At 44.6% G+C, this 27,063-nt stretch overlaps 1 protein-coding gene across 3 annotated transcripts; it reads right to left on the reverse strand.

The window, feature by feature from the left end:
* Nucleotides 1-974: 974 nt before the first annotated feature.
* Nucleotides 975-27,063, reverse strand: LOC128825274 (FK506-binding protein 15-like). Of its 3 annotated transcripts, none has more exons than XM_054007618.1 (16): nucleotides 26,604-27,063; nucleotides 25,180-25,289; nucleotides 24,252-24,362; nucleotides 23,416-23,510; nucleotides 20,584-20,686; nucleotides 18,003-18,035; nucleotides 15,743-15,914; nucleotides 13,055-13,191; nucleotides 12,589-12,744; nucleotides 11,616-11,765; nucleotides 8,816-8,908; nucleotides 8,103-8,228; nucleotides 7,467-7,574; nucleotides 6,389-7,137; nucleotides 5,656-5,749; nucleotides 975-3,521 (listed from the first exon to the last, which is right to left on the reverse strand). In XM_054007618.1, exons 1-16 carry the CDS (start codon nucleotides 26,680-26,682, stop codon nucleotides 3,444-3,446), a joined length of 2,394 nt encoding a protein of 797 aa, XP_053863593.1. In that variant the 5' UTR covers nucleotides 26,683-27,063; the 3' UTR covers nucleotides 975-3,443. The 3 variants fall into 3 exon arrangements, with proteins under 3 accessions (XP_053863593.1, XP_053863592.1, XP_053863594.1); XM_054007617.1 differs by having other exon boundaries at nucleotides 11,616-11,768; XM_054007619.1 differs by lacking the exon at nucleotides 18,003-18,035 and having other exon boundaries at nucleotides 11,616-11,768; nucleotides 26,604-27,062.

Consider the following 27,063-nt stretch of genomic DNA (forward strand, 5'->3'; position numbering starts at 1 on the left):
GGGGACGGGTCTGTGTTAAAGGGGGACAATATTGTGATGACTTTTTATACAAATTGGTAAAAAGGAAGAAGCAATAGAGGGCAGTCAGAAATGGCCTTGAACCCCCATGTCCACTTCCCCGACCCCTATCCACATCCCAGCCCCGACAGGTCCCTGGGACTCCCACGCCTATCCAACCCCCCCATTCCCTGACCGCATCCCCCAGAACCTCCACCCCATCCAACCGCCCCCTGCTCCCTGACTGCCCCCCGGAAACGCCAATATCCCTCCCCCCTCCCCCGACACACACACACACACTTACTATGCCGCTCAGAGTGGCAGGACTGGAAGCTGCATCGCCCCATGGAGCCAGCCGTGCTGCCTGCGCGGGAGGGGGGGTAGTGGGGGAGGGGCTGGGGGTAGCTCAAGGGCTGGGCAGGACGGGCCCACGGGCTGTAGTTTGCCTGCCTCTGGACTAGATGATCACAATGGTCCCTTCTGGTCTTGTGATCGATAAGCCTGAGGTGATGTTTGCACCACAGAGGCACAGCTATGGCGCTGCAGCCATGTTACTGTCATAGGTGCCGACTCCATCCAGGTCTGGAGGATTGATAGAAAAAAAAAAAAAAAAAAAACAAAACAAAACTTTGTGGGTGCTTAGCACCCACCAGCAGCCAAGCTCCCACCTCCCTCCCAGTACCTCACACCCGCCAGGATCAGCTGTTCTGTAGCATGCAAGAGGCACTGGGAGGGAGAGGGGTAGCAGCTCAGTCACTTCCCAATTCTGAGGCTAACTGCACAGGCTCTACTCACCCTTCTGGAGAGACCTCCTAAAAACCCTGGATCACCTCGACAGGCCTCCATTTCTCTTTTTGGACAGGAATTTCAGGGAAATTGAATGAATAAAATGAGTTGTTTAGATTTACGATTAAGCTTGCAAAGCTCACCAAACATGTACATTAAAAGCAGGAATTAAAGACCGTGTGATCCAGAAATAGATTTGTTTAATTGCACTTTTATTTTTTAGGTTTTATCAAATCTGTGAAGGAGACAGACATGGCTTTTACAGACATGTTGATTCCAAAGACCACAGTTAAAGGACAGATACATAGAGACTATCACAATGAAGGGGACTTCTGGAAAACCTGGTGTGCATGTGTTAATCCCTTTGCTCTTACACATTTATTCCATACTTTGACTTTATAGTTTCTACTTGAGAGCAAGGTGCTCTACCCCAAGCTAGAGGAGTTATGTGAAACAAGTGTTTACATTTCAGTATATTGGCTGGTTCACAGGACTCAGTCTTTCATATTTTTAGTTAAATTTGGCTACTTATCCCATTTTTATTCATTAAAACAAAGCAGTCCTTGGGTATGTGAGTCACTGTTGTCAATCAGGTTTGTACTCTGCACTGCCTGAATTAAAACAAGTTATTCTATATTTAACAGAACACTTGCAGATTTTGCTCAGGTATTTTTGTAAAAGTGTTCACAGAACCTAGGACAGATCTAAACAATTTCCATTACGCTATTATAATTTAAGTGGAAATGTTTATTTTTAAAGACAATTTGTTCCCTCCCCTCATGTGCAATATTTGCAACTCAAAATGCTGCAGGGTTGTGTACGTGAAGTAAAATGACTAGAAAATGAACATAAATAAGATTGAAACTTCCCAGCTGAGTGAAAAGCAAAAGTAGATAGAGCACAAAGAATGAAAATTGGATTTACAAATTCTGTTCCAATAACCTATGGTGTCCTGAATAAGCCGGTTAAGATATATACACCCTCATCTATAATTTAACAGTGCCCCTTTAATCTAAAGAGTTCTACTTTATACTATAATCCTGCCACCTTTAGCAGCAGAGAAAAAAGGCACAGCAGATTGGCAAATGACTGCCTGAAGTAACTCCCTCCTCCTCTGTCTGGACAGGGATCCCATTAACATCTTGTTGTCTGTAATGCTGTTGTTGTGGGGTTTCTATTGCCAATGGCAAAGTGCAGCCTGAGATGATCTAACCTGCATCACAGACAGACATACATGATGTGAATGAAGTAAGGACAGGGGTGTGAGCAGACTGTGCGGTGACAAAGATGCCTTTGGTGGGACTGGTGGGGGAGCACTAAAAGCCAGGGGTTGTGGGACACGATGGTTTCACGGTGTCAGACTGCAGTGAGTAGGAGGCAAAAATTTTTGTTGTGCAGATATTTATCGTATCAGAACTGCACTGCTGGTAAGTGCCATACACAGTTAAATAGTCAATAGTAGCTGCAAATTTTTCTTACTGTTTCACTGGACCTGTACACTTGGTAAGCAACAGACTGCCTCTTCTGCCGGCTTTTCGGCTTATGGTTTGGAGAGGCTAGTGGGATAGCTCAGCCCTAAAGGGATGAAGGTTCACAATAGGCAAAAGGGCTAGAAGAAAGGCAATCTCAGTCTCACTCTTGGTCCTATATTCAGCCAGCGTGCTGCCTCCATTGAATTAGTTTTACAGGATGTCCTGGCACACACATTAAGACCATACTGGATACACATGAACATACTAGAACCCTTCTGTGTCACTCATTTTAGTGAAGGAGGGTAAAGGGATTTAACTTCCCACAATGGGAAACACTAGAGGAATCTTTAAAGCACTTACTAGAAGCTGCAGGTCTATACTTAACAGAGTATTCATTCTCTTGGCACTCTGGTCTCAGCCTGTCAGAGCTCCATGGAGCTGTGATGAACTCACAGCCTTTGCAGAGTAGCCCTTGGCTCGGGTAGCACCATTTATTGTTTTCTACAGCTCAGCGTTCAACACTCAAAGCCTATGTTACCTCAACTCCTTCAGTTTCCACAAGGCATGTGCGTGGGCAGGAAATACTCGGATTAGAAGTCTCCATGGTAACCTACTTCATGTACTTTCAATTGGCCTCTAACTGTTTGGTGAGCATGTTTGTTAAGCCCTACAGGTGGATCCTGAAGTCTCTCTAGTGAAGGGTTAATCTGACATCCCACAGATTTTTGGAATTCTATATTTGTTGTTTTAGTATCAATTGTACTGGGAGAGGAGCAATTTTCTCTGCCCTGTTTTTGTCACTGTGTCAGCTGCAGAATACTGCCAGACTTGCTTATTCCAGAACTGGTTACAAAGTTCATACTTACATCAGAGTTTCAGATTAACAAATTGATGGCTCACACAAAAAGACAGCAACAGGAACATGCAGGACGAGTGGCTGGCTGCTTAAACTGGGCTAGCTGATCAGGCCAACGAGACTGGGTCCAACTGCCCAGCAGTGCTGTCATTTGCTTATAGCCCCAGTTAACTTGTAACCTGGGGAGCTTGGAGAGTCCCAAATCTGTTCCATTTCCATCCCAAAGGAAATGCAGCTGGTAAGTGCAAAATACACTTGAGAAGAGGCCATGTGCCCAAAGGGGAAGCTCACAGACTTGCTTGCCAGCCACATCCAAACCATCTTCCAACTCTTCATCCCAGCCAGTCCAGGTCATCATCATCGTCATCATCCCCAAAGAGTGGGGCTGGGGGAGGGTGCCCTTTCATGCTCTGAAAGCCCAATTGGAAAGCAGGGTGAGATTATTAGAGTTCAGTCTCTGTACAGTCTTGAGTATCGGGGTAGCCGTGTTAGTCTGTATCTACAAAAACAACAAGGAGTCTGGTGGCACCTTAAGATTAACAGATTTATTTGGGCATAAGCTTTCGTGGGTAAAAACCTCACTTCTTCAGATGCATCTGAAAGCTTATGCCCAAATAAATCTGTTAGTCTTTAAGGTGCCACCAGACTCCTTGTTGTTTTTGTACAGTCTTGAGAGAGACAGTACCAGGAAACCTCCCAGCGGACTGTCTTCCTCTACCTAGCATGGTGGCTCAAGCCTTTTACATCAGGTAGGAAGGTCTGCAGTCGCAGAATATGGCCATGGAGCCTTAACATCCCCTAGATGTCCCTTGCAGGAGGGTCTCTCTTGTCCCATCATTACAGTACCTTAGCTCTGAACCTGGTGATCTGTATTCCTGCTGACCTGTCACCAGACAGGTGTTGTTGCTGGTCACTGCCTTTATGTATGCAGCTCATCCCTTATGTAAGGTCTCAGATTCACTGGATAATCTCCAGTTCAGCCCCAAATTTGGGGCTCCCAAAAACCTAAGTAATCAGAACCAAAGTAAATGCAGGGTGCATAAGTAGTGATAACCTGAAGCTACTGGATGTCAGACATGAAGTTCCCCCATGTCTCGAAAGTTCTTCCAGAGCAAGCTGTGGCTTAATGCCTCAGTCATTCAGAGATAACAGAAAGACTGGGGTGGTATCCATGAAGGGACTTAGATGTTACAATGCTGAGTGGCTCAGCACATAACCTTTAGGCATGTAGAAAATCACAGAAACACTGATCCATAAAGCCAAGTCAGGCCCCTAAGTGCCCTATACAATAAATGGGGAGAGACAGGCACCACAAAAGCCAACACACTAGGTGCAGAGCGACTTAAGCTAACCAATGGGAGATGCTAAGCAGAGGGGTGTGCACTGAGCCCCACCCGCTCTGCGAATGGGATACCCCTGCCTGGACTCAGGAGGCTGAGTTGCTTAAGTGCTTCTTGCAATAATGAGTTAGGTGCTGCTCTACATGCGGTGGTACCATCCACTTTAAAACTTTTAGCCCAGTGGCTAGAGCTCTGATCTAGGATGTAGGAGAACCAGGTTCAAACCTCTTCTCCCTGCCCAAGGGGAGAAGAGATCTGAACAGGAACCTCTCCTTCGCCCCTGCAGGCAGGGGATGAAAATTGAACCTGTATCTTCCACATCCCGGGACAGTGCTGTAACCACTGGGCTCTGGGATATTCTAATGTGAGGCTCCCTCTCTCTCCTGCTGAAGCTGTTCCACTGTGGATAACTAATGAAAAAAAGTGATCGGCGCCCGGGGACTGGATCCAGGGCCTCCTACCTCCCAGGCTGGTGCCCTAATCACCGGACCACACTCCTTCCGCCCCCGTTGATTATCCCCAGCCAGTGGAACAAATATCTAAATAGTCACTGGGCCAGAGAGAGTGGGAATGACAGAGCACTAGCACCATCTCCTCCTGGATTTTGTATGAGACTTAATCCAGCAGGCAGCCTCTGAGCATGCCTACCGAAACGGTCCTCGACTTAGGTGGATGAACGCCTGTCTTCCCCAGTTTGCAAAGCACCCTCGGGCTTAGGTGGGAGACAGGCGCCTGAATGCCTAGATGGAGGCAGCAGTGCACATACTCCAGGATCTAGAACTTAGGTGTCTAGGGAACATTTCCAGTGAAGGTTAGGCACCTATAATGTTAGGTGACAGCCAAGCAGGAGTTTCCCTTAACTTTTAGGCCCAACCTGACTGGAGCCCCCAAGGGTCAAGCTGTTTTCAACCCAATCCCGACACTTCCCCTCAAACCTAAACTGTTTTTGCTGCTGCAGTGCCTCCTGCCCCTAGGGTTGGCATGGCAGCAGCTGTATGCCTTGATCCTTCCATCTGCTGCGTCCTGCTGCAGAGTACGCTGCCACTCTTTGGCACACTTCGTACGGCAGTGCACACAGCGCAATAAGGTGGCGAAGATGATCTAGTTTTGTGGACTGCAGTGGTGCTGTGCATAGAGACTTAGGTGCCTAACTCTGGAGTTCAGGTTTCTAAGTTACTTTGTGGATCACACCCCAAGTTCTTACCACTTCTTCCTCATCCTCCTCTTCGGGTGGAACTCCAGGCTTTAGTGGTTTATGGGTTGCAACTTTAAACAAGTCATCATCATTCTCAGTGAGACTAGAAAAGGACAGAGAATTAAAAGAAGCTAATTCTCAATGTGGGAAAGGAAGCCAAGAGCAATTTGCCTGCACTTTAGGAATAAGCTCTAGTCCCACCACTCAGGTTTGTATGGCAGTAACAGGCTACTCACGGATGTATGAAGCTAGTTGGGGATTATACAGTAAAGTAACAGGATTCCCCTCTAGGCAGCCAGGACAAGATCACACATTGGAATGGAACTTCACAATAGCTAGCTGTTGATAACAGCTTTGCAATGGAATCTACTGATTCAGCTAGAAACAAGGGGCAAGGACCATACTGACTGCCCAGTTTGTAGTGCAGCTCTGCAATCACCTATCCTGTAGGTCTCAGCCATACTAGCACTTTTCAGTTTCTCCCCTGGAGATAGCACTAATTTAGACTGGACACCTGCAGCTACTAATATTTTAGCCATCATTGTTCGGATTTGCTCTGAACAAGTACCTAGCTGGCTGGCCAGCCCAACCTAGCACACTGCCCTGTACCAATGGGATAGCAGCACCAGCTGCCAGATGGTTAGGCCCGACTAGCCCACCACCAGTGGCAGGGCAACTGCACAATAATGGGAAATTGAGAAAGGAGCTACTGTAGCCATAGAACTCTCCAATCACCACTAACCTGGAATCCTTCTGCTTGGGGCTAGATGCCAGTCCTTGGGGTTCTGTAGTTTCACGGTTGGTGGCTGGCTCCTTCTCTGCCATCTCAGATGTTAAGTCAGAAATGCTTGTACCCATTTCAAACCTGGGTGCATCTGGAATTCCCAGACAAGTCCCCCCCTCTGCACTTTTCAGAGGCAGGGGTTCCAGTCCTCCTGCAGGCTCCTCTGCCTTGTGCTCTGTAGCTGGCGCTTCCGAAGTCAAAGCCTCTTCCATTGCTCCCAACTTTGTGTCTAGAATAGAGGGCTCTGGTGTTTCTGCCTGAACAGATGCTATTTTTTGGGAGCTGCCTTCATGCTGATCTAGCCCACTGGGAGCACTTGCCTGCCTTTGCTCAGCCAGTACAGAGTCTACATCCTCCTCAGGATCCACCAGTCCTTGGTTGGGCTTTACCGGCTGAACTGATTCAGAGAAGGTATGCGCTTCATGCATCTCCTGGATCATCTTCACTTTCGATGCTGTAGTGTTCTGGGTCCTCTGCCCTTCTTCAGGAGATCTGGGAGGTGTGGCAATACTAGCAGACTCATCTGCTGGTTTAGTTGGGCACACAGTGCTTGGTGCTGGCTCATATTGGACAGCACCTTCATGGTCCTCCTTTGCTTTTGGTGGGCTTTCCTGTTTCCCCTTTCCAGTTCTAGGCTCCGCCTCCTCCTCGTCACTGTTGCTCTCTCGTCTCTCCTGTTGTCTACTGAGCAGCTGCAGAGTTACAGTCTGGAAAACAAAGGAAAAGGAAAAGGCAAGGAAGTGTTACTCACTAGAGATTCAAACCACCATGCAACAGCTGCTGCTCCACTGAAGGAAGGAAAGTTTCCTGATGCTTTAATATGAAAGAGGATCATCCAGCCAGGTGCACTTGAGTGGTCCATGTATTTTACTGTCCCTCACTGTTGCATCTCCTCCCATTATTTTACAGTACTCTTTTCATCGCGGTTACTAACCACAGCTTCACACTATTCCAGATCCAGGCTAGAGGTATATGCGTTCTTTTGGCCCAGGACTCATTCTCACCTTTGTTGGCTTGTATCCCATCAGTACTGTACCTTGATGGTGTTCATGATAACACCAAGAACTGTTCTGCCACTGTACGACTCCTCCAGCTCAAATTCACCCCTCAAAGTCTGAAATACCCCATTCATGATCTTCTTCACCTGAGAACAATGAAGAGGAGCATATAAATTCGATATCTGCGTAATTTGTAACATGTAAGAAAGAATGGGCCACCAAACCAACATCGTAGGCTTCTCCATACAGCAGAACAGTCAGTCCAAGAGGGACCACAGTTCTGTTTTACGAGAATGCACCTTTCACATTAGGCATGGCAGGGCTGAAGACTGCCAGAGTTGCACAAAATATAATTAGTGACAGCTTGAGCATGTGCAAATGGTATGTTTACCAGGTACGGCTACCAGGATTTTCATTCTTTAAGAAGTTGTAATCTGTATTGAGGGGTCAGGACTTCACACCAGGAGTCACACTGCATCTTTCCCTCCAAGGCCCTTGATAGAAGTAGTACTCTACACAGGAACAAGCTCATCCTCTGGGCATGCTTCCCCCAAAGAATAAAACACGTCCAGCGTGTTTAATAAATAACTCTCCCCCTACCTAGGGAAATAGTTCAGGGTAGATATGGAGTAGAGATGAGGGTAAACCAGACCACCCTGGTTGGGCCAGCTCACCTCTTCTGTAGAGTCTGCAGGCGGAGAGCTCTCCTGATTTTCCAGTACAGAGCCCTTCTCCAGCTCCCTGATACGCTCTTCATAGCGAGCCTTCAGGGCAGCAACATGGGACTGTAAGGCTGAATACTGTGAAGGTAAAGAGGTAGTCAGAGCAGCTCAATAGGTCCTCAATGACATTCACATCTTGCTAATGTTGTGCCCAGTTTGCAGCAGGACAGGCTAGGGACAGCAGCACATTTGTTCACAATGCCATGATTGTCTTTGCAAGAGATTTAAAAAAAAAAAAAACAACAAAAAACCAACAACAAAAGCCTAACATTTGCAGAGAGCTCCTAAGAGGCAGAACACACACAAGCTGCAATTTTCTCCTGTTCCTGATAAAGGAGCTTTATGCAGGATTTCACTATCTGAAGTATTTACAGAACTCCCTCAGAATTGTCCTAGGAACAACCACCATCGCCCCTACCCCTGTGAAGACAATAGTCATGCTGGGAAGGAAGAGCCTGTGGATTCCCCCAACCTTGGGATATCAAGGAGGGGGTAGGACTGCACTGGTATGCTATGCAGCAGCATTCTCTGGCAGAAGGGCTGGACCCTATCACTGGGCCCATATCAGCCACTGGAAGCTCTCTCTTTCATCCAAAGGGACAACATCGGTGACCTCAGTCAAGATACAACATCAGTGAGGGTTGGCCTCAGTGTTCACCCTTTACCTTCTCGTTGATCAGCCCCAATTGCTCCAGCTTCCCCTGAAACACAGAGAGTTTCTGCTCCTCCGCATTTCTAGAGTGTTTCAGAGCAGAAAGCTGAAAAAAAGAAACAGAATTATAACATACATAAGAACGGCCATACTGAGTCAGACCAAAAGCCCACCTAGGCCAGTATCCTGTCTTCCGACAGTGGCCAATGCCAGGTGCTTCAGAGGCAATGAACAGAACAGGTAATCATCAAGTGATCCACCCCCTCACCCATTCCCAGCTTCTGGCAAACACAGGCTAGGGACACCATCCATGCCCATCCTAAGCCATTGTTGGACCTATCCTCCATCAATTTATCTAGTTCTTTTTTGAACCTGTTATTGTCTTGGCCTTCATAACATCTTCTGGCAAAGAGTTCCACAGGTTTGACTGTGTGTTGTGTGATTTAGCTGGGGATTGGTCCTGATTTAGTTGGGGATTGGTCCTGCTTTGAGCAGGGGGTTGGACTAGGTGACCTCCTGAGGTCTTCTACAACCCTGATAGTTTATGATTCTAAGAAATACTTCCTTTTGTTTGTTTTAAACCAGCTGCCTACTAATTTCATTTGGTGACCCCTAGTTCTTGTGTTACATGAAGGAATAAATAACACTTCCTTATTTACTTTCTCCACACCTGTCATGATTTTATAGACCTCTATCATACCCCCCCCTTAGTCATCTCTTTTCCAAGCTGAAAAGTCCCAGTTTTATTAATCTCTCCTCATATAGTAGCAGTTCCATACCCCTAATCATTTTTGTTGCCCTTTTCTGAACCTTTTCCAATTCCAATATATCTTTTTGAGATGGGGTGACCACATCTGCACACAGTATTCAAGATGCGGGCATACCATGGATTTATATAGAGGCAATATGATATTTTCTGTCTTATTATCTATCCCTTTCTTAATGATCCCAAAATTTTGTTCGCTTTTTTTGACTGCTGCTATACATTGAATGGATGTTTTCAGAGAATTATCCATGATGACTCCAAGATCTCTTTCTTGAGTGGTTACAGCTAATTTAGACCCAATCATTTTATATGTACAGTTGGGATTATGTTTTCAATGTACATTACTTTGCATTTATCCACACTGAATTTCATCTGCCATTTTGTTGCTCAGTCACCCAGTTTTGTGAGATCCTTTTGTAACTCTTCACAGTCTGCTTTGGACTTAACGATCTTGATTTTTTTGTTTCATCTGCAAGTTTTGCCACCTCACTGTTTACCCCTTTTTCCAGATCATTTATGAATAATGTTGAATAGGACTGGTCCCAGTACAGACCCCGGGGGAACACCACTATTTACTTCTCTCCAGTCTGAAAACTGACCATTTATTCCTATCCGTTGTTTCCTATCTTTTAACCAGTTACCAATCCATGAGAGGATCTTCCCTCTTATCCCATGACAGCTTACTTTGCGTAAGAGCCTTTAGTGAGGAAACTTGTCAAAGGCTTTCTGAAAATCTAAATACACTATATCCACTGGATCACCCCTGTCCACATGCTTGACGACTCCCTCAAATAATTCTAGTACATTAGTGAGGCACGATTTCCCTTTACAAAAACCACATTGACTCTTCCCCAACAAATGATGTTCATCTGTGTCTGACAATTCTGTTCTTTATGATAGTTTCAACCGGCTTGCCTGGTACTGAAGTCAGGCTTACTGGGCTGTAGTTGCCAGGATTGCCTCTGGAGCCTTTTTAAAAACTTGGCATCACATTAGCTAGCCTCCAGTTATCTGGTACAAAAGCTGATTTAAATGATAGGTTACATACTGAAGTTGTTAGTTCTGCAATTTCACATTTGAGTTTCTTCAGAACTCTTGGGTGAATACCATCTGGTCCTGGTGACTTATTACGGTTTAATTTATCAATTTGTTCCAAACCCTCCTCTAATGACACCTCAATCTCCTCTGATTTATGATCTAAAAAGAATGGCTCAGGTTTGGGAATCTCCCTCACACCCTCAGCTGTGAAAACCGATGCAAAGAATTCACTTAGTTTCTCTGCAATGGCCTTATTGTCACTGAGTACTCCTTTAGCATCTCAATTATCCAATGGCCCCACTGGTTATTTAGCAGGCTTCCTGCTTCTGATGTACTTAGCAAAAAAAAAAAAAATTATTACTTTCTGAGTCTTGGTTAGCTGTCCTTTAAATTCTTTACTGGCCTTTCTAATTATACTTTTACACTTCATTTGTCAGAGTTTGTGCTCCTTTCTATTTTTTTCATTAAGATTTAACTTCCACTTTAAAGGATGCCTTTTTGCCTCTCACTGCTTCTTTTACTTTGTTGTTTAGCCACGGTGGCACTTTTTTGATTCTCTACGTTTTTTAAATTTAATCAGCAGCAGAGATGCATTTTTACTATTCCCTTTCCACCAGACCTATCAAACCTTTCCCCTCAGAAAAATGGTCATGCTCAGTAGACATCAGCTACAGCATTTCCTGCTAGCTAATTCTGTTCTGAGGTCAGCATGCCTCTTCTCTGCCCTGTACAGAACCCCTATACATCAACAGCCAGCCTCCGTGTTAATCCCAACCACTCAGAGTTAATGGGGGCAACATCCAAACACATCCTCCAGTCAAGAGGGACACTGTCATCTCCTCTGAGAAGCCAGGAAACGGAAAACACTAGCCACACCAAGGTGGCAGAACACTACTGGGTATGTGATTCCCGACTACACCCTTCTCATTTGCTTCCGAAGGACAACAGCATGCGGGAAAGAGGTAGAGAAGTGAGTGTATAGACAAGTAGTTAGCAAGGGAGAGTGTACCTTCTCTTCCAGCTGGGTGATATGCTGCTGTTGAGAGTCTCTCTGCTCACACACCTCCTGATACTGCCGTAAGTGCTGCTCCTTGGCAGAGACCAGCATGCGCTCACATTTTGCTTCCCACTGGGATTCCAGCTCTGCCTGGATGAGTGACTGCTGCCCATGAAGTATCAGAAGTTATTAGCAGGGAGCTACCAATACGTGACAGTTACATCCACTCTTATGAGCAGAGAATTCTGGGGTTGGGCTGGGGCAAGGTTCTGCCATCTTGGAGTTAGTGTTCTATCCCTGCAGCATTTCCTCCCCACACAAAGCACAATTCTATCCTCCATGGTAGAGCAATTCTCTAATGCTGGCTCAGATTGCAGCCCCTTGCTTCAAATAGCAACAGCAATTGGTGAAGGAAGCCCAACAGTGATGGAGCCCCATTCACCCTTCCCTCTACCAACAACTCTACTCTTCCCCAACTCCACTCTGACTAGTTAAAAAGGAGCTCCGCTCTTTTCCTGCTCTGTTAGCCAAGAGGCATCCACCCTTGTGCCATCTTCTGATCACTGCATCACTTGCTCTGGAAGATCAAGCAGGCAAGATTTGCACCCATCAGAATTCAGGCTGCTCCTGTTGCCCCAAAGCCACACAACAGCTGGCTGGAGACCAAACTCAGAATCACAGCCCATTGTTTTGAAGTTAGGAGCCTTCCTTACTCCCCAACTAGTGTAGTTTCCTGTCTGCCTGGGTTACTTAATTCTTTGAAGTCATCGGTAAGAATCCTGGAGCAGGAGGTAAAGGCAAAGCCAACACAGGCCAGCAAAGCAGAGGAGAAGCACTGAAGACTAATCCCCTTAGTGAAGCAGGGTGCTATTTCTTCACAGAGCAACTGATGCAGCTTTATCCAATATGTATTTGCTATCTATAATCAACTGGCTTTCCAGCTGGAACTCACACAAACCAATCCAGTTGGAGGAGATCCCCTCACCTGCTCTGCTGCTGCTTGATCAGTTGAAGTCCGTGCCTTTTTCAGGAGCTGTCGAAGCTTGCCCAGTTCTTCCTGGTAGGACCTGCGAATCTCATCCATCTCTTCCTCAGCCTGGCTTCTCTCCAAGAGGGATTTCTTCTTCCTCTCAACAAGGTTCTGGGGCACAGATAGTGGTATGTCTGAGCACAGGTCTGGACTGCATCCAGATAGCGTCTCATCCCCTGGGGCACTGTGGGCAATCTCATTGTCATTACTATTATATATGGTCATTAACATACAAAGAACTTTAAAATCTATGTAAGTGCACTCCTGAACTGATGTGCCAAAACTGTGTTGTTTGTAGGGAAAAAAGAGTTGCCAATCCAGAATTTGGCTTGCCTTGTGTGGGTCTGCAGAAACACTAGGTTAAGTTTAGCATCCGACTGGAACTCTGCATCTCCCCTGAAATGTAGATGCTTGGGCCTACCTTTTCCAGGTTCTCTTTCTCTACTTTCAGGTCTGCTAGCTCTTCTTCCATCGCCGTAACCTTCAGGTCCAGTTGCCTGCGGCTCTGCTTCTCAGCTCTGAATTTAGCTTGTGTGTCTTCTGAGGATTCTTGGAGCTCTGCAAGAACACAGCTCACTGTGGGTTTCCACACTTCCTATTTCAGATTAATCTGAATGGAAGAAAGCTTACAGCCCATAGCAAGAGTAGAACAGAGAAGGGTCACAGAACATGTTAATGGCTGTTGTTATGCGGACTGAAGGTAGGACAAGTAGTAATAGGTTTAAATCTGCTGCAAGGGAGACTTAGGTAAATAATAGATTCAAACCTATTACTTCTTGTCCTACCTTCAGTCCTCGTAACAGCCATTAACATATCTGAAGACTTATCAGATTCTTCCCCCCCCCCCCCCCCCCCGTCTTTTTTCCCCTCAAGAGTTCTTTTAGCAGCTAAACATTTTAGCCTTTCCTCATAGGTCAGGATTTCTAAATCATTTTTTTTTGTTGCTCTCCTCTGGACTCTAATTTGTTCTCTTCTTTCCTCAAATGTGGTGCCCAGAACTGGAGAGTACTCCAGCTCAGGCCTCACCAGTGCTAGGTGGGACAATTACTTCCCAAGTCTTACATACAACACTCCTGTTAATACACCCCACAATGATATTAGCCTTTTTCGCAACTGCATCACATTTCTAAGAGTCTTCGGCTCTCGCATTGCGCACTGACCTCTTATTAAACTTCAAAGATATCCAATGAAGTGACTACTTGTGTTGATTTTATTACCCTAAAGAAATACTGGTACATTACATATTGACTGAACTAACCCTTCAGAGTTTGTCTGGCTCTTACATGGAAAACACCTGGGAAACTAGCTGTTTTCAGAAAGAGGTGGAAAGGTTTCTGGCCCAAGGAAGGACAAGATGGGTCAGGATTCTTGACCAAAGCTACTCCTAATCTGATATTTTGCTGCCAGGAAAAATACAAAACAAAACTGAACTTCTGCTTGCATCCAGTCCGCTTCTCTACTACCAGCTTGAGCAAACTGTCAACAGAAGACAGAGCAGCCAGGATTCAGCCTGGGGGCAGGAGGAATTGGTCAGTATAATGGAAAAAAAAAACTAATAACTCCTCTTCAGGTTCATAGTACACAGTCTCCTGAAGGCAAGTGCCTATATATAGCCAAGAAGAGCTTAATAGTGAACTGAAAAGTAGAGTCCCCTTTTTAGCTCAATTGGATGAAGCAGAAACTTTACATTTATCCACATTAAGTGATTGGGCAACAAAATGGCAAATGACATTCAGTTTTGTGAGATCTTTGTGAAGTTCTTCACAGACTGCTTTGGTCTTAACTATCTTGAGCAGTTTAGGATCATCTGCAAACTTTGCCACCTCACTGTTTACCCCTTTCTCCAAATCATTTATGAATAAGTTGAATAAGATTGGTCCTAGGACTGACCCTGGAGGAACACCACTAGTTACCCCTTTCCATTCTGAAAATTTACCATGTATTCCTACCCTTTGTTCCCTGTCTTTTAACCAGTTCTCAATCTGTGAAAGGATCTTCCCTCTTATCCCATGACAACTTAAGTTACGTAAAAGCCTTTGATGAGGGACCTTGTCAAAGGCTTTCTGGAAATCTAAGTACACTATGCTCACTGGATCCCCCTTGTCCATGTGTTTGTTGACCCCTTCAAAGAACTCTAATAGATCAGTAAGTAGTGAGAAAAAAAAGCAGCAAAAGCTTTGAAGTGTTCAGTCAATTTTTTGGTTTTGTATTTGGCTGTGCAATATTAAGTATGGGGAGGAGAAGCTTTCTTTTTGAACCCATCTGGTAATCAGCTTATGCTGTCAGAGTATGAGGCCTGTTGAAACCCTTGTCATTTTATGGGCTACTATTCATCTAAAAGTCATATCCTTTTATCTATCTCACCGAGTTATTTATCTCCATAGCTTCTTATGGCAGGAAGCAGGAGGCTTCACAGTTAGTGCATATATTCTGTACCATGGTATTTCAAGAAGGCTGCTCACCCAAGAGGTGCCAATGTCAGAAAGAAGGTGTATCTCACATGCAGTCCAAACTCAGGTAGTTCCATTATGCCTAACTAATCCCTGCATTTATGTTAATTATTGACTTCCTCTCTTAAGCCTTGGCTGTGTTCCACACGAGAACTAGATTCAGTAATCTTTGGGATAATGGTGCTATAGGAACATGGACTAGTTGACCCAACTGCAAAAGGGGCTTAGTTGCACGACTCACTAAGGACTTCCATACTCTCTGGCAGGGCACCCTCAGTGGGTGAAAGGGAACCACTAGTTCATCAGTTTAAATCTAGTCTAGCTCGGTAGAGACAGAAGTGATAGGTACAGGACGAAACCCACCAGCCTAACAGGAAGGTGTCCACATGAGAGGCTGTCCTAACAGGCTCCTTTGTTGGCCATCTCAGCAGGGAGGCTAAGCACTGATTTGCACATAGAGGCAGAGCTTCCTTCTCTCCCCTAGTTGGCCCCTCTAGCTGAAAGCTAAGGCACATTATGCTAAATAGATCTTTTTTTGGCAATTCAGACAGCTGCCACTGAAGTATAGAGTTAAGATCACCAATACAGCTGACCTCAAGTTAACAGAGAACTAGACCATGATCTAGGCAATAGAACCCACCCCCTGACCGACCCCTTACCGGCTAGTTGTGCTTGCAGTTTGTTGAGCTGTGCCTCATTCATCTCTGCCTCCTGCAGGGCTGTGGTCAGCTGCGTGTGCAAGTCCATCTCCTTCTTCTGGTGAGCAGTCAGCTCCAACTGCAGACGGGAGACCTGTGCTGTAGCAGCTGCCAGCTCCTCTGCAACTTTGACCTGCAGCACAGAACAGGGGGAAATATCAGAACTCCTAAGTACTTAAGGAGGGCCATTTAGGTATCTAGGGCAAAAAATTGGGGATTGGTCCTGCTTTGAGCAGGGGGTTGGACTAGATACCTCCTGAGGTCCCTTCCAACCCTGATATTCTATAAAGTGGGGTTTCCAAAAGTTGACTCACAGTCAGTGCTAGGAGCCCAGATTCCACGCTTGGTTTGCCTAACTAGATGGCAGATGCCCTCCTGCATTAGAGATACACCTTGGTGGAAGTTGCAGGCCAAAGATGAAGCACTGTACATTGAGCTGAGTGGCAGCAGGGACAGGATCATTGCCCTACTAAAAATAGGGTGGCTCTGGGATACATAGTAAAGCACTGTGGGCCCTATTTGACCACACCCTCCACCCTGATTTATTCTAGTGGCTGGCAACAACCTCATCTCCAAGACAGATTAAAGCAGGTCACTTCAGGAAGTATTTTCTGAAAAAGCTTTAAATGAGACATGTGTTTCACTGGTTGGCTGCTCTGTTCAGCCCTTTGGGACTACCAGCTGGCCAGACATCGAAGCCTAATTGCCCACAAAAAGCCTAGCAGGAGTCTGCCACTCCCAAACACACACAGCTCCCTGGAGGTTGCAAACAGGCTGAGTGCCAGGGTAGCAAGTCTGATGTTACAATTCTGTCCCTGTCCTTCTAGATTTGTCAAACAATTAAAATGGACTGGATGATGTGCTCCTGGGAATAAAGCTATGTTTGAGATGGGTAATAGTCAGATGGGAGTGGACTTGCAGACTATTTTCAAGTGAGTATAGGAATCAGTTTATGAAGGACTAGTTGTGGAGAGGGAATTTCAGAGCAGGATATGTACTCTGCATTCTCTAGATGGTTAGGTACACGCTTATTTGCCAAGGTATTTTTCTGGCTTGCCAAGTTATGCGCTGTAAAGTGCGAGTATTATATACTTTAACAGTGATCACTGTTCTATTAAACTTTTACATTTGGATTTTATTTAAGCCAGTGATTCACAGGAAACCAGAGCTAATAGGGGTTCTCACAGACAACTTGTTAATTAAAACTTCTTGTTAAAACAAAACAAAACACTGAAAAGGCTCAAAGCATCTCAAAGAAAAGGATACAAACTAGATCCAGCTCCAAGTCTTTTGGGATAGGGACAAAATTCATGAAGAATATGCTGTAAAGACAGGCTGCATTATAATAGTGTGAACTTAAACAGTTCCTATTGTAGTTAAAAGTTGCATTCAGATTCCCAACAGGTTCTCTTTTGTGCCCCACATAGTTCCAGCCCAATTTCCTCTTGGGCTAGCTACTTGCTGGCATTCAGAGAACTACCTCAGGTCTTGAATTACTGCTGGTCTCAAACTTGGAAAATGGATCTGTACACCAGAGACTGACACTGTGGCTATTAATCAATCTTACTTAGAGACCTCTCTCAAAAGTATCTTAGTTACTGGGCTGCCAATCACACTTCCCCAGTGGGAAAAAGTGTGTGATCACTTAATTAAACAACAAAGTACCAGTACCTGTGGATTAAGCACCTGTGGATAAGCTATGTGAAGTGATCAGTGCTGACATAGTTCCTAGAACAGCATTCCCTTTTGTTCTCTTTTGGAAGGGTGAAAAAAGATCATTACCAATGTAGCTTATAAATTGTGGGTTTTTTTTGTTTTGTTTGTTTTTTTTCCCCATCTCCAGATAAGCTGCCTCCAGCAGTTTTCATAAACTCAAAGGAAAAAACAAACAAACAGTTTCTGTGCTGAAATCAGCAGAGGTCAAAAAGAGGGTTTTTTTTGGTTTGGTTTTTCCCCTATTAACTTCTGTATTCTGTGCAACAGTATCTGAACTCCTCAGGTTGGTAAGTTTCCATCCACTCAGTTCAAACAGTTGAAAGGATTTTGCTCATAATTCTTCCTACCCAGCCTCCTGCCAAGAAAAGTGTTGGCTGTGGACTGTAAAGATGCAGGAGAATCTTCAGCTCAGAAAGACTTTATCAAAGTTAGAGGCATGTGTAAACTGTAGGTTATGGGAGAGAAACCCTCAAGGCTCTAGACAGTCAGGGACACACTGCCTCACCTGGTCCCAGCCCCGATCCACTGGCAGCATGTGCTGGGAAGAGAAAGCAGTAACAGGAAACAGGAAGAGTTAGAAAGGCAAAAGCATTAATTTCTTAGAACAGCTAAATGTGGCATTACAGGGGCCTGAAATGTGACAAGAGAAGCATTCAACCTATTTCTTGTTTGACAGCTGCAAAAGTTCAAAGGCAGAAAGAACAGCAGTGAAGCCATTTTTAAAAAGCAAGGGGCTAAATCTCTCTAAATGTGCATGACTGTATGGAACATGGATAGTCAAATGGACTATGCATTCAGCTGGGAGCCAGGAGCTTCTGCATTCTAATGTCTGTACTGCCAGTGACAGCAAGTCATTTCACCATTCTGGAGAGCGGTGATACCACCAACCTTATAAGAACATGGCAAAAACGTTGATATCAAACACTCTGAAAGTGCTAAGCAGAAATGTATTACCCCAAGGGCAGCAAGTTACAGATTCATTGCTCCTCACTGAGACCTGGGCCATGCCGGGATAGAGGGCTATCCCCCAGTTTGCATACACGGGAGCAGAGAATCCTCTCAGATCTTCCAAGGTCCTCTCCCCTGATCTATTACTAAAACTACATCAGGAATTTGTCTCCATTGCAACAACTGACATAGCTACATCAGAGCAAACCCCAAGGATAGACAAGAAAAGCCAGAGTTTGCAGTGATACAGCTGACTCGCGTTTAGGGTGACCAGATGCTAAGTTGAAAATAATGGGACTGCCTGGGGGGGGAAGGGGGGGGGGGGGAGGAGGAGAGAGGAGGTGTGGACGGACTCTTTAATTGTTACACTCACCCATCTCGGTCTTTGGCGGCAGGTCCTTCAGTCACTGACGGTCTTCGGCGGCATTTCAGCGGTGGGTAATAAATCTTGCCACCAAAGACAGAGGCACCCGCCGCCGAAGACCTGGATGGGCGAGTGTGTAAAAAAAAGCCCGAAACAAAATATCGGGACAAATGGCGTCCCGACCATACTTCGGGACACGGGACAAACTCCTCAAAATCGGGACAGTCCCAATTTTATCGGGATGTCTAGTCACCCTACTTGCGTTTGAAGCCAGGGTAAGCATCTCCAGTGCAAATCATGGCTTTTCTAACCTACAGGAGAGTCAAATGAGCCACTGAAATTGACTCCTGGAATTGGCTCAAGTCTCAGCAGACAGGGCCTAAGGATGGATGCAATCTCTCTAAAGAAAATACTTTGAATGAATGGTACTTTCCTACATAAGCAATCCCTGTGGTTGCCACAGTGGTGATGTGTGCTCAAACAAGAATGGAGGTTTATCAGTAGCCTCAGTCCATGATGCCACATGGCTGGAGCGGACTTGCAATAGTTATTGTTTCTGTAGTTTGCCAAGGGCTGTTGCTGGAGAACATACCCAACAAAGTACTTCTTGCTTCATGGTCTAGTTGCACCCAGCATAAATTCAATCACTCATTGCTGTGGATCCTGTGTGTTCCCTAACCAACAAGAGAGGCAGCTACTATACTTTAGAAGGAACTAGGGTCTCCACTTCTTTAAAGTCCACCAATAAGACCAGTGGGTCTCATACAAGGAAGCAGAGGTAACACAAGCACTTATGATTAACGCCAAACAGGAAATATATCAATACATATGGAGTGCACACCACAAAGTAGGGCACAGCAGGGCAAGGTTCATACGTTATTTTGGCAAAGTACAAAAGGGGCCAGCAATATACTCAAAGCCCCCCTCACGCTAGTATATTAGAATGGGCTACAGTCTTCCAAATACATCTGCACAGGCCTAACAAGCAACACATGGCTGTACTTACTGGGTTCCTACACATGGTACAGAACTGAAGGCAGCAGGATGGAAAGAAACATCTGGTTCCACGTTAAACTAACATGGCTACTTGAGAGAGAAGATGGGTGAGGAAGTAAGTCCAATAAGAAATTGCCTCAGCCACCATGTCTCCCTAATTTCCTGGGACCAACACAGTTACACTACAAATGGCTATTAGAAGTGAGTTTGACAAATAACACTATATTACCATATCTGAAGCCTGAGGTTTCACTGATTTTTGAAATCAAGACATCTTACCAGAGAATCAAATCTATCAGGTAAGAGGATTGTTATATGAATATTTAGCTGTGCCCAAGTTCTACCAGCCATTTAGTAGTAGGAAAGGAGCTTATCTGGGAATCTGACAATGTAGTAAAATAGGCAATGTGCATTTTGAAATAGTTATGAGGCCCTGCTAATATACATGGCAGCTTAACTTTCTGTTTTCATACCAAATGGTAGCTAAGAGTAACTTTTGTACCTTCCATATCAATTTAGCAATTGAAAGACTATCCAAGCTAAAACATCTTTAAGCCTTATGCAATAGAAGCTACAGCGCTGGGGCCATGCAAACACTTAGACAGATCATAATGAACACTAAGGTAACGGCTTTAGAAGTCGTGATTAAGAACCACTGGGTTCTCTTTTTAGGAGAGTTTTAGATCAGAATTCCCAGTGTCTGTTAGACAGAACTGCAAACCCCTCTCTAGCCTCAGTCAGAGCTCTGTGCTTGTACTTATTGCTTAGCTAGTTTTACCTTCTCCTGCTCTGCATGCAACACCCTTGCCTGAGTGTGTTCATTTGTTGTTTGCAATGAGTTGTTTCTCTGCTCCATCAGCAGGTTGCTCTGTTCAACATACCTAGGAAAGGGGGGGAAAAAAATCATAGAAAGCGACTTGAGCACAAACACAAAAGGGGACTTGAAGTGAAAGCCTATTATGGAGGAAAGAAAACAGTGTTTGTGACAAAGCCTCGTTAACAGAATAAGTTTTAAAACAACTCTGTGTGATGTCTTGCACACAGATGAAACTAAGGATATGTGGCTATTTAAGATCTGTCAGTTTAAGGCCAGAAGGGACCATTAGGACATCTAGTCTGACCTGCTGTACTCCACAGGCCACCAACACCACCCAGCACTTGTACGCTAAACCCAACCACCAAAACAAAAATCAAAGTACTATAGACCACAGGAGACTAGATTATTCTGTGCCACAGGTAGGACTGAGGTATACCAGTATTTGAGGCTCTCCTGAATGCCAGGGAAATTAAATGATATACACCCAGATAAACTTGGCAAATGAGATGCACCCACATGCTGCAGAGGAAGGCAAAACCCTCCCAACGTCACTGCCAATCTGACCTGGGGGGGAAATACCTTCCTGATGCAACATATATAATGAGTTAGACTCTGAGCATGTGAGCAAGAACCAGCCAGCCAAGCACCTGAGAGAGAGAGAATGCTTAGTGCCATCTCAGAGCCCTGGCCCATCCTGCCCAATGTCCCATCTCTAGCCATAAACATCCCTGATGCTTCAGAGGTAGGGAAAAAAACCCTCCCAGAATACATTGGGAGAAAAAATTATCTTCCTGGCTGGCTGAAACCCTGCAGCATAAGCTTTAGGAACATAAGAGATAAACTGGAAGTGAGCTTCATGGCTGCTGAGCTCTGCCAAACACCATCACACAATTGCACTCAAATCTGTCCTGCTCTGTTAGAATTAATTACGGTATAGACCTGTTTACGTGCGAATCTGCTTAACACGCAGCAGCGCCATGCCTCCCAGTGCTACCTATTTAACACGCGAGACTTGTTAACATGCGGTACAGGAACTTGCTATGTAGCGCTACAGATTTGCTCATTAACTCACTGACATAGAAATCGACAGGAAGTGCGGAGCAGAAATGTGTTGTAGGCCTACTGGCGTTTCCTCTTCCTTTGATCGCCGATATTGGTAAAGACATATCACACATGCTTAGTCATTGTCACGCTAGAGAGATATACAATATATAATAATATACTACATTAGAAAATTTTAACTGTAGGCCTAATATAATGGCAGAGGGCAAGTGTCAATGCTCCTACACTGTAGAAGAAAAGCTAGCTGCAATAGATCGAGTAAATAATGGAGAAACCCTGGCCAAAGTTTCAAAAGATATTGGGATTGCTGAATCTACTCTTCAAGGATGGCTAAAAATCGAATCTAAACTGAATAGCTGTGTACAAAATATTGATTCTGCTGCAGGGCTTAAGCAAAAACGTGTGCACTATTCAGCAAAACCCATAATCGACAAAGCCATGCGCACGTGGTTTCCTCAGGAAAGGCTGAAAGGAATGCCGCTAAACTGGTACAGTACTCTTTTAAAGTTTTAGTGATTTGCTGCGTATTTAATGTTATTAGATTACACATTTGAATTTATATTCTTGCAAAGAGCCGTTAACAGATAGACCTGCAGTATTTGAGACGCTGTGAATACGTATATAATCCTAGATAATTATACATGTACTGTATATATAGATATTTCAGCATGGCCCTCTTAACCCATGGTCCATTAACACGCAGTCGTGATGGTTTGACTCCCGGCATCCAAGCGTAAAAAGGTCTGTGCTGTAAGTTGTTTGCTCCCACAGCTCCTATTGGAAAGGCTGTTCCAGAACCTCTCCCTCCAATAGTTAGAAATCTCCTCATTTCCAGCTGAATTTGTTCATGGCCAGTTCACGTCCATGTTTTTGTACCAATACTGTCCTTTAGTTTAAATAGCTCTCCATCTCCCTGGTATTTACCTCCCTAATGTATTTAGGCAGGGCAATCATATTCCCATCTCAGCTGCCTTTTTGCTAGACTAAACAAGCCAATCTCTTCCAGTTTCCTCTCATATGATAGGCCCTCCATTCCCTTAATCATCTTCATTGCACTAGTTCAAGATGAATTTAAAGACTGGAACATGGGTGACCAGGATCATACACAGTATTCCAGATGAGAGAGAGAGTATGCTGCAAGTTACAGAAACATTGGTGAATCTAGAGATAGAGGAAATTGGTTAGTAACTTTGCTCCATCCTCCTGCCAAGAGAGCAGTGTTGCTGCAGTACAATGAAATGTTTAATATCCCAAGTGATGAGGCTTTCACCACTTCCTTTGGGAGACTATTCCATTCTAGAGACATTGTATAGCATATATCTGAGAATGGGGATACATTGGGAATACATCCCATGCACCAGCACCCTTCTCCATTTGACCTGAAGGAGAAGCAATAAGAATAACCAGAGAGAGCACACTCCTCTCCCTTTAGCCATAAGGATTGTTGTTGTGATGTGGTCAGGAAAAGCAGCAGCAGGTCTTTACCTGCCTGCTGTGCTCCAAGTTTATGCCAAACTCCAGTTTCAGAGATATGCACACCTAAAGTACCTACAAGAAAGGCATATCCTTGTGCTAGAACCCAAAGAATCTAGGACCCCCTGTCCCCTGAATTCAATACTCTTTGTTCCATTCAGCAGTGAAATGAAGACCTTCTCTACAGGCAAAAGAGAAAGTGCAGTTAGTAGCCACACATCTGTAGCCATGAGTAGGCTGCACCCGCCCATTCCTCACCGTTGATTTCGCTCAATCAATTCGCCAATCTTCTCATTCTGTTCTTCAATACGGCTGCTCTTCTCAAATATCTCCTGCTTCAACCTCTCGTTCTCCTAAGGTGTAACCACAGAGTATGAGCATAGTCATCTTATTTGGGGTGACCAAGGGGATGCCACCTACAGCTGACTTCATTATCAGAAGAAATGTAATGTTTCAGAGTAGCAGCCGTGTTAGTCTGTATCCGCAAAAAGAAGAACAGGAGTACTTGTGGCACCTTAGAGACTAACAAATTTATTAGAGCATAAGCTTTCGTGGACTACAGCCCACTTCTTCGGATGCATATAGAATGGAACATATATTGAGGAGATATATATACACACATACAGAGAGCATAAACAGGTGGGAGTTGTCTTACCAACTCTGAGAGGCCAATTAATTAAGAGAAAAAAAAAAACTTTAAAAAAAAAAAGCCCAGTATAGACAGTTTGATAAGAAGTGTGAGCATACTGGGCTATCTTGATTATCACTTCAAAAGTTTTTTTTTTTCTCTTAATTAATTGGCCTCTCAGAGTTGGTAAGACAACTCCCGCCTGTTTATGCTCTCTGTATGTGTGTATATATATCTCTCCTCAATATATGTTCCATTCTATATGCATCCGAAGAAGTGGGCTGTAGTCCACGAAAGCTTATGCGCTAATAAATTTGTTAGTCTCTAAGGTGCCACAAGTACTCCTGTTCTTCTTTTTGAAGAAATGTAATAGTAATGCTGCTACCGCCTAGGCAGCTACAGAATACAATATCAGTTTCCTTACTGAGGAACCAACAAGGTTACCCTAGCACTCAGCCACCCTCACCTGAATAATGCGCTGGATGTTGCTCATGATCATGGCAGTTTCCATGGTAACTGAAGAGATGCCAGGTAGCAGCAAGTTATTGCTAGTGTTTTGTTTCTGTAACTCCTCCACCTGTAAAGAATAAACCATGGAAGCCAAACTTAAGCAGGATGTTAATGTGAGCATTAACATCACAACTTGTCACAACTTCACCTGAGACACACAAAGTAGGTGAAGTAGTATCTTTTATTGGACCAACTTCTGTTGGTGGATGATACAAGCTTTCTAGCTTCAGCTGATCACTCACACAGCAGTTGTAGAATATGCATGTAAACTACAGCCATGCCACCTTGTGCAGGGCTGTGGGTTCCTCGGATGCGAGGCACTAAGGCCTAGTCTTCACTTACCGGCTGGTCCGGCGGCACGCCATCGATGTTCTGGGATCGATTTATCGCGTCTGGTTAAGACGCGATAAATCGATCCCGGAAGTGCTCACAGTCGGCGCCGGTACTCCAGCTCGCCGAGAGGAGTACGCGGCGTCGACGGGGGGAAGACTTCCAGCCGCGTCTGGACTAAGGTACTTCGAATTCAGCTACGTTATTAACGTAGCTGAATTTGCGTACCTTAGTCCGAAGTCCGGACTAAGTGGGGACCAGCCCTGAGTGTACGATCATAATAGACAGCTCCTTCATGAGGATCATCTTACTGCAACTGGGCTTTTTTTATAGTAGTCAAAATTGCATGTGAAGTATAATTAGTGAAAACTCCACCTTTATATGGTTAAGTTACTGCATAATGTACAAGCTAAACACAGCAGCTTGAACTCTTCAACAGAACACCTACTTCTGAGGCACTCTATGGCTGAGAAGGGCAAGTGGCTTTATCCCCTTGTGAACAAGCCCCCTCCACATCAGGTCTCTCTCCTTTACTGCCAGGACTATATCATTACCTTGGCAGCTAGATAATCCATTTTATCAGCTACTTTGCTAACAGCCATTCGGATTTCAGTGTTATGTTGTCGAGCTTCTGTCATCAAGAATGAAGTAACATCACTAGGTGCTAGAAAGGGAAGGAGAGAGGTGACCAGTTAGCGTGGCAAAAAGACCACCACAGAAGCAGAAGTATTTGCATTGGTCTGCGTTCAAAGCCTGGCAGCTACAGGGACTGCCATCTTCCTAAAGGTCAGTGATTAAGAAGATCTAGAAAACAAGACATGTTATTGCTTTAACTATAAGAAACCAGGTCTATAATGGCAGGAAATCAATGGGACTTGTTTACAGCAATTCATACATTCCAAGGTCAGAAGGATCATTGTGATCATCTAGTCTGACCTCCTGTGTAACAAAGACCAGAGAACTTCCCCAAAATAATCCCTAGAGTAGGGATTCTCAACCTTTTACTCCCCCCATCTCCCCCCTGCTATAAAAAGTCCACAGCCCACCTGTGTCACAACTGTTTTTCTGCATACAAAAGCCAGAGCCAACGTTAGGGGGTAGCAAGCAAGGCAATTGCCTGAGGCCACACACCACAGGGCCCCCCACAAAGCTAACTTTTTCAGGCTTCATCTTCAGCCCTGGGTGGTGGTGCTCAGACCCCAGGCTTCAGCCCTCTGCGGTGGGGCTTCGGCTTTCTGCCTTGGGCCTCAGCAAGTTTAATACAAGCCCTGCTTGGCAGCCCTCCTGAAAGCTGCTTGCAGCCTCCCAGTGGGCCCTGGAATCCTGGTTGAGAACCACTGGCCCTAGAGCATTTCTCAGAAAAACATCCAATTTTGATTTAAAGACTGCTAGTGATAGAGAACCTACCACGACCCCTGAGAAATTGTTCCAATGGTTAATTATCCTCACTGTTAAAAATGTATGGCATATTTTTCCAGTTTGAATTTATCTCGCTTCACCTGCCAGCCATTGGACTGTTACACTATTCTATCAGATTGAAGAGCTCATTGTTAAATATTTGTTCCCATGTAGGAATTTATAGATTAAACATTTGGCAGCCACAATGACAACCACATGGAATAGGATAAACAATTAATAATTTATAATGAAATTTAACAAGTGACTATGTTAAAGAGTCACTAGCCACGTGCACACTCGGGAATAGATCTTAGGAATTTTTTTGCCCATATTAGTCCCTCCCCTGAGTGCACCTTGCGGGGCAGGGTCGAAATTTGAATTATTAAGAATCATTTGTCCTTATCTGACATTAAAAAAATAACATGGCACAACATAAAACTGAGCCAGCAGATGTAAGGGTTCTGAATGGGACGGGTGTATGTCTGCTTCCAGTCCTGTGTGGATATTTATTACAAAAAAATATTTACACTGCATCAGTGCAGCTGAGAGATTTCATATGGTGCACATTTTCCTGACATACCTTGGAAAGGTGATGGATACATCTGTCCTACAGGCTGGAGCTGGGAAGCAGCTGCAGTTTGTGAATAGGCATATGCCATTTCTGCATACGGCTAAGGGAAGAAGACACTTCATTTTGTTTTGTTCTAACAGTTTCAGTTACACGCTACTCACTATAATTTCTGTTATGGATGAAGTTTGAGAAAGAAGGTCTGAGTGGAGCATCTGTAGATTAAATAGTCTCAAAACGGATGCTAAAACAGCAAATGCCAATGAAGCCATTTTTAAAGAAGAACAAGAATAAAACCCATTCACTTCTGTCCTACCTAGAGATGACCACCACAAAACCCAAATAAATTTTCTCCTGACAAGCGTTCCTCACTCAACGTAAGTGAACTGAAGCATTTGGGAGTCACAAATGCTATTAACGCAAAGGCTTTCCATTTAGTCCAAAACAGGAGTTTTGCAAGGGAGTGTGAGAG

The sequence above is a fragment of the Malaclemys terrapin genome, chromosome 17 (assembly GCF_027887155.1).
Source record: "Malaclemys terrapin pileata isolate rMalTer1 chromosome 17, rMalTer1.hap1, whole genome shotgun sequence".
In the NCBI taxonomy this organism is placed as follows: Eukaryota; Metazoa; Chordata; order Testudines; family Emydidae; genus Malaclemys; species Malaclemys terrapin.

Coding starts and splice junctions, on each gene's coding strand:
- LOC128825274 (XM_054007617.1), bottom strand. CDS start 26,682: ATGGCATATGCCTATTCACAAACTGCAGCTGCTTCCCAGCTCCAGCCT. Junction 24,363..25,179: donor TGGATTATCTAGCTGCCAAG/GTAATGATATAG, acceptor TATTCTTTACAG/GTGGAGGAGTTACAGAAACA. Junction 7,138..7,466: donor TTATCATGAACACCATCAAG/GTACAGTACTGA, acceptor TTTGTTTTCCAG/ACTGTAACTCTGCAGCTGCT.